The sequence below is a fragment of the Hypomesus transpacificus genome, unplaced genomic scaffold (assembly GCF_021917145.1).
Source record: "Hypomesus transpacificus isolate Combined female unplaced genomic scaffold, fHypTra1 scaffold_304, whole genome shotgun sequence".
Taxonomy (NCBI): domain Eukaryota; kingdom Metazoa; phylum Chordata; class Actinopteri; order Osmeriformes; family Osmeridae; genus Hypomesus; species Hypomesus transpacificus.
In genome coordinates this window covers 73,623-84,334 of record NW_025813831.1, presented here as the reverse complement: position 1 = coordinate 84,334, position 10,712 = coordinate 73,623, and the positions used below count along the sequence as shown (strand labels likewise).

At 47.8% G+C, this 10,712-nt stretch overlaps 1 protein-coding gene across 1 annotated transcript; it reads right to left on the bottom strand.

Moving 5' to 3' along the window:
• Positions 1 to 10,390, bottom strand: prkcq (protein kinase C, theta). Its single transcript, XM_047015557.1, is given in 19 exon segments — positions 1 to 1,034; positions 1,223 to 1,351; positions 1,551 to 1,739; positions 1,965 to 2,103; positions 2,383 to 2,449; positions 3,078 to 3,108; positions 3,110 to 3,166; positions 3,294 to 3,467; positions 3,667 to 3,830; positions 4,062 to 4,191; positions 4,294 to 4,403; positions 4,566 to 4,695; positions 5,179 to 5,264; positions 5,367 to 5,398; positions 5,549 to 5,729; positions 6,316 to 6,376; positions 6,675 to 6,874; positions 8,281 to 8,773; positions 9,732 to 10,390. Coding segments are annotated over 18 exon segments (2,157 nt in total). The 5' UTR covers positions 8,399 to 8,773; positions 9,732 to 10,390; the 3' UTR covers positions 1 to 875.
• Positions 10,391 to 10,712: the final 322 nt, after the last annotated feature.

Below are 10,712 nucleotides of genomic sequence, written 5' to 3'. Positions count from 1 at the left end.
TATATAAAAACTAGTTTAATGTACAGTACAACATGATACAGAGAAGGCAAAAAACAATTTACATTGCAGGAGTCTAAAGTAATCCATTTTGTGACGTGACAAAATAAGATGTAATAAAATAACATGTAAACATAAATTGTTTGTAAACTAAGCAATTACTATCGTCATTTACTTGAATCGTAACAGGAACAATGACACAATGATGCATTTCATTACTGTTAACAGCGAAGATCTGATTATACACTGAAATACACTTATAACAAAGTAACTCATTCTCATCTAAACATGTTATTGAAACAGATTGATCACATGTTTTACAAGGCTTACAGCAGGCCATGTGTGAGGCTTATGTTGGATAATACAGCATGCCTGGTTGTAAGGGGTGGAGAGACTGGTCAGGTAGGACTGGGTGGTGGACAGGTAGAACTGGGTGGTGGACAGGTAGGACTGGGTGATGGTCAGGTAGGACTGGGTGATGGTCAGGTAGGACTGGGTGGTGGACAGGTAGGACTGGGTGCTGGACAGGTAGGACTGGGTGCTGGACAGGTAGGACTAGGTGGTGGACAGGTAGGACTAGGTGGTGGAAAGGTAGGACTGGGTGGTGGACAGGTAGGACTAGGTGGTGGTCAGGTAGGACTGGGTGCTGGACAGGTAGGACTAGGTGGTGGACAGGTAGGACTGGGTGGTGGTCAGGTAGGACTGGGTGGTGGACAGGTAGGACTAGGTGGTGGACAGGTAGGACTGGGTGGTGGACAGGTAGGACTAGGTGGTGGACAGGTAGGACTGGGTGGTGGTCAGGTAGGACTAGGTGGTGGACAGGTAGGACTGGGTGGTGGACATGTAGGACTGGGTGGTGGACAGGTAGGACTGGGTGTTCAGGGTCCTTTGATGCGAGCCATGCCAGGGTTGACGAAGGAGAAGTTGTTGAACATGGTTTGGTCCACACTGTTCATCAGCGCGCGGTCTGCACACGACAGGCGGGGCTTCTCGTTGATGAACTCCTTATCAAAGTTGCTGCAGTCACTGGGGGATTTCTGAATGGGCCAGGAGCAGAAACATGCTGAATACACACACACACTCACACACACACACACTTACACACACACACACACACACACACACACACACACACACACACACACACACACACACACACACACTCACACACACAGGTCTATCACACAATACTGGTCAAGGCAGTATCACTGATTATTTCACATACCACAGTTGGCCTGAAGGGCGGCTCCACCTGCCGTTTTTCTAGAACGTTCCAGTTGGTGTCTTTGAAGAAGGCATGCTGCCTGATGTTCCCCTTCACACCAAGCCTCTGCTCAGGCTCGCGTACAAACAGCTACACACCAAACACATACACACACACACACGTTAAGGTATGGGTCACACAAATGACACTCTCAATCATACACAGACATACACTATCAAACATACATACAAGCACATGAACAATCTCAGGTGTAGACACACACACACACACACACACACACACATGTAAACACACACAAAGCATCAGTTAAATGGGTCCACCCTCAGACCTTGACGAGGATGTCCTTTGCGTCCTTGGTAAGCCAGCGAGGGTAGCAGGGGTCATCTGTCCTGATGGACTGGAACAGCTCCTCCTCATCATGACCATGGAACGGGGACTGGCCAAGCAGCATCTCGTACAGCAGAACCCCGAAAGACCACCAGTCCACTGAGCTGCCATACTTCTGGCCCAGAAGAATCTGGAACATTCCCACATCACATCATGGCTCGTATCATTAACGGTCAACAACATCCTAGTTGTGTTTTGATATATACACTAAATACCTGGTGGCGAAGAGAGAATGTCCTTGTACATTATGATGCATAGTCAACAGTCATCTCATTCTGGGCATTAGTCGTCTGTCTCCCCGCTGGGTATTTTTAAAGGGCTGTTTCCGTGGCAACAGCGAGTGTGTGGGGCTCACCTCTGGAGCGATGTAGTCAGGTGTCCCACAGAAGGTGGAGGTGCGGGACTCCTCCTGCATGTTCTCCTTGCACATGCCAAAGTCTGCGATCTTTATATGACCCTCCGAGTCCAGCAGCACATTATCCAGCTTCAGATCTCTGCCAACATGGATGACACACAGAAGGAATCAGAGAGCACATAAAAATCGATCTCACTTGAAAATCTATCAAATATATACGACTACATGATTAAATGTAACATATATCGGATTAGTATGACGGAGTAATGAGGATTAGTACTACTGTTTCTGTTGTGTTGGGGGTGGAGAGGGGGGTGGAGAGGGCGTGGGGAGTGGGCGTGAGGCCAGAGAGGGACTTCTCTGCGTGTGTAGTGGTGTCATTGTCTTTGCGGTTTGTGTCAACGGTAACACTACCCACCTGTAAACAACACCTTTAGAATGGAGGAACTGCAGCCCACAGATGATCTCAGCTGCATAGAACCTGCGGACAGAAAGAGGAAGGAGCGGAAGGAGCAGGGTGTGAAGAGGGTAGAGAAAGGAGAGAGAGGAGAGAGAGGAGAGAGAGAGAGAGAGAGAGAGAGAGAGAGAGAGAGAGAGAGAGAGAGAGAGACAGAGAGAGAGAGAGAGAGAGAGAGAGAGAGAGAGAGAGAGAGAGAGATAGAGAGAGAGAGAAAGAGAGAGGAGAGAGAAAGAAAGAGGAGAGAGAGAGAGAGAGAGAGAGAGAGAGAGAGAGAGAGAGAGAGAGAGAGAGAGAGAGGAGAGAAAGAGGAGAGAGAGAGAGAGAGAGGAGAGAGACAGAGAGAGAGAGAGAGAGAGAGAGAGAGAGAGAGGAGAGAGAGAGGGTAGAGGAGAGAGAGGAGAGAGAGAGAGAGGGTAGAGGAGAGAGAGAGAGGAGGGTAGAGAAAGGAGAGAGAGGAGAGAGAGAGAGGGTAGAGGAGAGAGAGAGAGGAGAGAGAGAGAGATGGGGGTATAGGGAACAGAGATGGGTCAAAAAGGTGAACTGCACTTCCTACTGGCTCTAACGCTATACAAACATATGACTAAACACAGTTTGAGAAAACAAATATAAATGTAATGCAATGTGTTTTTGTTGTCTGAGCTCCCTCACGTCGATCCTCTGCAGGTCAAACTTGTGGCAGCTCTGAAATGTGGAACATGAGGTCTCCTCCATTTAGATACTCCATCACGAAGAACAGATTCTCCTGTAACACAGCGCAATACCGATAAACCACACACTTCGTGAGTGCGTTGTATATGTGTGTGTGTGTGAGAGAGAGAAACAGAGAGAGAGAGAGAGAGAGAGAGAGAGAGAGGGTGACTCTCTGATACCTTGGTCTGGAAGGTGCAGTAGAGGTGTGTGAGGAAGGGGTGTTCCCAGGCCAGAGAGAGCACTCTCCTCTCCACCATGGTACATTCCACATCATCATCCATGAGGACCACGTCCTTCTTCAGGGCCTTTACTGCAAAGAACTGGTTGGTGCTCTTCAGCTCAGCTAGAAACACCTGGATACGCACAGTGATGCAACCAAAGGTACGTGTAACTCTACTCTAGGTAAACAAAACTGAAAACATCCCCTCTATCTCTCCTTCACTTACCAAAAATCCTTTCATATCTCTGTCTTTAATGTTCTCGTTTGTTCTGTCTGCTTCTCTGTGCCTCCCCAGTACCTTCCTCCTCCTCCCCGCTCCTCCTCTCCCTCACCTTGCCGAAGCTGCCTTTGCCCAGCATCTTGTGCAGCTTGAAGTTGTCTATGGTGAACTTGTGCTGGTGTTCCTTCCGGGGCACGGCGTACAGGGGCTCAGAGTCCTCCTCTGGGGTAGGCTGGGCCATGTCTACTGGGGTGTCCCACCCCACTCGCTGGCCCTCTGGAGAGGAGAGGAGGAGGACGAGGGGGAGGGAGCGGAGGAGGAGGAGGAGGGGGAGGGGAGGAGGAGGGGGAGGAGGGGGAGAGCGTGTGAGCACAAGGAAGGTAACATGGTTGGTGAAGCAGACTGAAACTGAAAGTCTGTTTAACAGTTTAGTCTTTTTGGGGACAAGCTGCACCTCAATGCTTCTCTCAGTCATGTGACACAGCCATTTGATGGATGCCTGCTGACCTTTGCGTGCAGTGGTGGCTGCTGTAGCAGGCACCGCCGCGAGACCGGAAGGTTCCCGGATCACCCCAGCCTGGCCCACGCCCACAGGACCCTCTCGACCAATGATCTCACTGTCTCTAGAACTCCTGGCCTATGGGAAGCAAACTATTACATACGGTCCCTTTTACACCAAATCTTAAGGTATTCTGAGTCTTCAGCATAAAGAGGTAAGTGTCCCAGTCCTTTGCCTGACCTGCTGCTTGTTTCCGATGATGGCCAGGGCTTCAGCCATCAGCTTCTGGTTGACCCCACAGAGGTTGGCCACTTTCTTCTCACACTTGTGATGGACGTTCATACCACACTCTGGAGGAACAGCAAGGTGAGTGGGAAAGGTACATCTATATATATATATATATATATATATATATATATATATATATATATATATATATATATATATATATATATATATATATGGTGACTGTGGTTAAGTTGAATTGTTTTCTGCCCATAAAGAAAGCTCACCTTCACACTTGAGGCCCTGCTTGGCCAGCCCCCACAGGAGGGTGCCACAGTGCTCGCAGAATGTGGGACTCTTGTAGTTGTACACCTTAAACCTGTGGGGCATGTCAATCTTGAAGCGCTCCTTGTGGATCTGCAACACAAACGGAACACTGTGTCACGTGAATGCACCTCGCACCACAGGTTTCCTTCATATGAACATATAAAACGGCACTTCTGACTCAGAGGGCATGCACAAAGACTTAGGAATGTGTGATATCTGCTTTAATGAAGGAATTGAGTGTCTTTTGCCTGAGGAGAATGCGTGTGTGATGAGCGTGTCGGTATGTGTGTGTAATGTGGCATGTGGTTGACAGTGAATGAGTGTGTGTCTGAGCCTATACAGAAGGATGTGCTCAGACTGGGTTAGTCTGGGTCTGAGTTTAACCACAGTAGGAAACATTAAGCCAAGCCAGGTCTCGGTCTGTGTCACATTATGGAGCCCCTCAGTTTCAGCATAAATCTTTCACCTCAGAGAAACCAATCTAGGTGGCCCTCCCCGAATATACTCTAAATAGAACGTATATTTTTAATTCCAAGAACCGACTTGTCAATGCGACTCGTTTGCCCTACTCACCAGGGTTTCTTTACTGTTGACGGCCGAACCCGTGCACTTGGCAATGACCTTGTCGATGCACTTCTTGTGGATGGCCGCGTTACAGTCTGAGGGAGCAGAGAGGGGGGAGAAGGATGAGACGGGAGCCCGGTGAGAGGACAGGGGAGCGTGGCGGCGACATGCTGCTGGAGCAGGGCGATGACACTCACGTCTGCACTGGTAGCCCTGCTTGTTCAGACCCCTGTGAGGGACAGAGGACAGACATGAGGAAAGAGCAGCAGTCATCATCGTGTTAGTGTGTGTGTGTGTGACTCTGGAGTTGGCGCTCCAGAACACCTGTGTGTGTGTGTGTGTGTGTGTGTGTGTGTGTGGGGGGGGGGGGGTTGCGTACCAGACAAACTCTTTGCACACAGAGCAGAAGGTGGGCTGGGGGAAGAAGGTGGCGCTGAACTCATGACATTTGACCACATGGACTTTGGCCTGTTTAATGGCCCCGCGTCGATGGTTCAGGGCAAAGAGGCCCTCTCCCTCCCTCTCGCCATCCCCGTCTGCCTCGCTGTGACCTGCAGCATCTGACACACACACACACACACGCACACAACGTACATGCACAAATGCATTTAACTTTAAAAAGTTTGAGACAAATGAGTCACAATGTGCCGCCTACACACACTGTGATCGCATGATGTCCCAATGCCCAGTGTGTGTGTGTGTGTGTGTGTGTGTGTGTGTGTGTGTGTTGAGGGTTGTTAAAGGAAAAGTGGCTTTGGCTGACTTCCTGTTACTTAGCCCCACAAGCATTTGTTCAGTAGACACTGCCAGTTGCAATTCCAACACAATATAGATTACAGCCAAGTGTGTGTATGTGTTTAGTGTGGCTGTAAGTGTGTATTCAAGTCTATTTTTGAGTGTGAAATTGTGTGGGTTTTAGTTTGACAGATTTGAATATCTTTCTATATGATAAATAGTTATGGCAGGGCAATCAGAACAACACCTGTTGTCTGTTTGATTCTTATAATTGAATTGGCAAGTCTACATTTGAGTTATTCTCGTATGCACTCCAGGATTTCAAACAGACCTCAGCTATACGGACACAGCAGTGCTGATAAAGATGATCTTACAGGCCTGGGCGGATATGTAGAGTTTCAAAACACTAACCACTCTTCTCAAGGTAATATCTGGCCTCCATCAGGACACGCCCTTGAGGCTTTAGCTCCAACTGGGAGAGAGAGAGAGAGATAGAGAGAGATAGAGAGAGAGAGATAGAGAGAGAGAAAAAGAGAGAGAGGGAGAGAGAGAGAGAGAGAGAGGGAGAGAGAGAGAAAGGGAGAGAGAGATGAAAGAAGGGACAGTCAGAGAGATACAATCAAAAAGTTAAAAACAGGCAATAAAACACTTAACCTTGTTAAACGGACACACATCCTAAACCCCCCTCCTGCCCCCCCCCCCCCCCCCACCCCCCCCCCCCCCCCCCCCCCCCCCCCCCTCATTCTGGTTCCCTCCCCCCGTGGTCTCACCCAGATCTCCAGCTTGCCATTCTCCTTCTTGCAGCGCGAGGCCAGCGAGTCCAGCTGCACCGTGGCCTCCGACTTGAGTTCGGCCGTGCGGTCCTTCACCATCACGTGCATGACACGCCCCTGGTGGACGTGGGCGTCGAACGTGCTGCTCCACGGAGGATACATGGTGGCCTTCTTCTGCTTGTACACCTGCCCCTTTTCTGAGGGGGACAAGGGGGCATAGGGAAACACTAGGATGGCAACATCTTCCATGTTTAGTGGTTGTTTCCATTGCCACATGCGAATAGCATCTACGGGTCGGAGAAACCTATCCACTCTACTGGTAACATGTGCTCTGCATGCGTGCCATGTCGGCTTGTCCTACTTCGAACAGCAAGAAGCTGTGCCTATTGCGGCTAGACAGTATGGTGTCAGTGGACAGTGCTGACTCTGGCAGCTGTGGTCTGTACTCATTACAGCAGGCAGATGGGAAAATACCTTTTTTTTTTTTTATACCAGATGAGAAGTGTTTAGTAAGGTTTCCAGCAGCAGCCTGTGTCTCTCCAGGTGTCCTGTGACAAAGATGTGACCCTGTGTTCCTCTCTCAGTGGTCTCTGTCTGACCTTTAACTGGGCTTCCTCTCATGTTTATGTTCTAACGTCACAGCTCTGGTGACCCGACTAACTACTCAGATGAAAGATGATCCTTCTTCGATCATTTATTTTTATTTGACCACGAATGATGACTCTTGAGCTTTTTCTTGAAACCGAAATATCTTTGCTAGAAGATGTTCATAGCCATTATATTAAGAGGAGGAGGAGAGGGGGGGGGGGGGTTACTACGAAATTCATGCAAACTGGCTAACCATACATGCATCATCATGAGCTGAGTCAATGGACTATTCACTAGACAAAGCGGAATAGTGTACTATGATATCAGCACGCATTTTGACATCCATGTATCTGAAGTGTTTTGAAGGGGTTGCAGCAACCAAAACTGTGGCCAAATGTATCGGCTTACCATATCACAGGTGTGATTTATTAGCTTTGAAACTGCGCTGGATATTAAGCAGAACAACTATGTTTTGTGGTCTGATTCACTAGCCGTGTGAGTGTACTTTCTGGTAAAGGCTTGCAGTTTAAAAACAAATCTGGTCTGAAAATTAAGTGAATTGAAACTGAGGGAGAGTTCTTCCCCTGAATGAGTCCACCCTCACACATACACTCTAATAAAAGACACACACACATACACATATCACATGTCCTTCTAAAGGTTCTATGGTCTGGGTGTCATGAGAAAAGGGGAGGAACATTATAATCACATCATCTTTCCTCTCCAGCTCACTCTCTTCTTAGCACCAGACCTGTCATATTTACCCAGATAAAATGTAGTCAACATGGAATGAAAACCCTGTATTCAGCAGACAAGGTCATTCATGCTACTGTAACTAATCTCAAAATAAATATTACACAACAAGACAAATCACTTACTGATCTACACGCTTATTTGAAGTGTATCAGGACTCTCCATTTACAGCTCAGCATAGTTAAACAACATACCGGCCCATCACAGCAATGTCAATGCATTGGCTCACATTTGAACATAAGACACACACAGACAGACGTACCCGTGTCAATGGCCTCCTTCATGTAGACAGCACAGTAAGGGTTGAGTACCTCTTCGTGGTACGCTAGTCCCGGGTCCATCTCAAAATTAGAGAATCCGATACGCAGAAAGGGAGACATGACTGCGTGTTCCTCCAGATGAAAACCCACTCACAACGTCCACCCCGACCTCCAGAGAACCTTCTTTATCGAAACCCGCCCTCTCTGCACTTGTTACAGCGAGAGTGTGTTTGTTACTTTTGGAGTGGAGGGCTCTCCTCTCCTGTTGTTTAACCTCCCAGATGGAGTCGGTTGTTGTCAGGAGAGTCTCCCGGCCGTCACCCCCCCACTCTCTGACACAGGCCCCCCCCCCGCTGACTGGCCTTTTCCTCCAGAGGAGAGATGGACTGGCTGGCAGGGAACAGAGGGCAGAAGGAAGGGAGGGCTTTTTGTCTCACAGCGACAGTTCCGCCCTCAAAGCCTCACTCCTCCGGTCCTGATAAGAGCTGTGTCTCCCTGAGAACGGAAGGAGAAAGAGAAAGAGAGAGAGAGAGTATCCTAATGTCAATGACAAGGCAGCAGTTTCCACATCACCCAGTAGACTCGGTTTCTTTACGTCAAAACAAGAATTATCCACTGCTCAGCATTCCCAAACCCCAAACCAAAAACACATTTCCCACTACAGTGAGCCAGTGTGAGCCATAAGCACCTACCTCAAAGAGTACACATGAAACATTATTTGTAGAATCTATTTTACATAAATCCAGAGTTTACGCGGTCCTTCCTGTCATGACGGTTAGAGTACATCTAACGACTTGCAGCTAAACCTTCTCAGTTTTGAACCAGCCCAGCCAAGCCTGGTGCCTTCTGTGGTTAGCTCAGTGTCGACGGTGGAGGATCTACCCGTCAGAGTGATATTTGAGGCCTGACAGAAGGCTGTGTGTCAGTACCAGTCGGAGATGAGACTTGGAAGGGGCCTATTAATAGACATGTAATACTAAACGCTGTTCAGCAATAAGCGGGGCCAGTAGTCATCATTATACAGTAAGGGTCACTTGTAAATTACTTCTACCCCAGTGTGTTTGTGAACTCAGATGCACATGCACCATGAAGACACACACACACACACACACTCACATGTACAAACATCCAAATACAAAAATGCTGAAAGGTGTAAATTTTTTCTACGTACACACAACTAAGTCAGCTACAGCACTGCAGTGGTTACTAACAATCAGTCACTAACACTTACTAACAGTTAGTGACATAATCAACTTCTCAAAAATATCTCACACCCATCCGCTCCCCATAGAGGTAACTGAAACACAAATTGAATTAAACTTATATAGCCCTTTTTACAAGAAAGTGTTTTCACAGTTTCACAGTTGCCCACAGACCAGCATCAATAACCCATCTGAACCCTCAGAGAAGATAAGAACAAACACACACATGTACAAACTCACACACTACCTACCTCGTCAACTGGGATTCTCTGACTGCACGAAGCCCGTGCAGCCTCCTGTGCAAAGCCTGTTTAGTAGCGTTGACATAAACCTATAGCTAATATGTTACAACTTCCTGTGTTTGAGTGACAGGCAGCTAACCACACTTCCTGGCCCAGGGTTATTATATGAAACTTCACAGGTGGGGAGCTCCCGAAAACACAACAGAGAAAAAACGAAAAACACAAAAACAAAAACATAGAGCTCGAGTTTAAATCACATTAAAAATCATCAGTCTACATTCTACAACATATGTTGGATTAAATGCATTGTAGATTGAGGTTGAAATTACATGATAAGCCTCCCCTTTCAGCTCTAATACCCTGTATTTAGGTTGAAAGGATACAGGGGACATTGTTAGACCATAGTCTATCCCTGATTATCAAAAAGCAGAATTTCTGTTCTTTATCCGGTCAACAGAACGCAGCCCGGAGGAGCGAGACCCACAGGGTAACCTGGCCGACCTACAGCCATGGAACTCTTTCATCGCATGGCCTCCCGTCGACACACACTCACACATGCAGACACATACACGCACAGACACCTCCAGATGGAAAGGTCAAACACAATGGCCAACGCCATGAAAAGAGCCTGTGCCCTTTCAGAGATATTTCATCAGGGTCAAAGTCAAAGCAGCCCCCCAGGAAGACCTCTGTACTGAGCAGCATCAGAGGTGTTTGTGTGTGGATGTGCACACATATGTGAGGTAGAGAGAGGATTGAGAGAGAGAGAGAGAGGAGAGAGAGAGGAGAGAGAGAGAGAGAGAGAGAGAGAGAGAGAGAGAGAGAGAGAGAGAGAGCATGGATATAAAAACCTTAGTAGTTATTGACAAGCGTTTGTGTAACCATGGCCATTTATAGAGGTTATACTGACATGTGACAAGGCACTTAAGAAGGAGGTTAGTTAGTAAATATGTGGGGCTTAACAGTGGAGTGTTTGACCACTGTTTCATT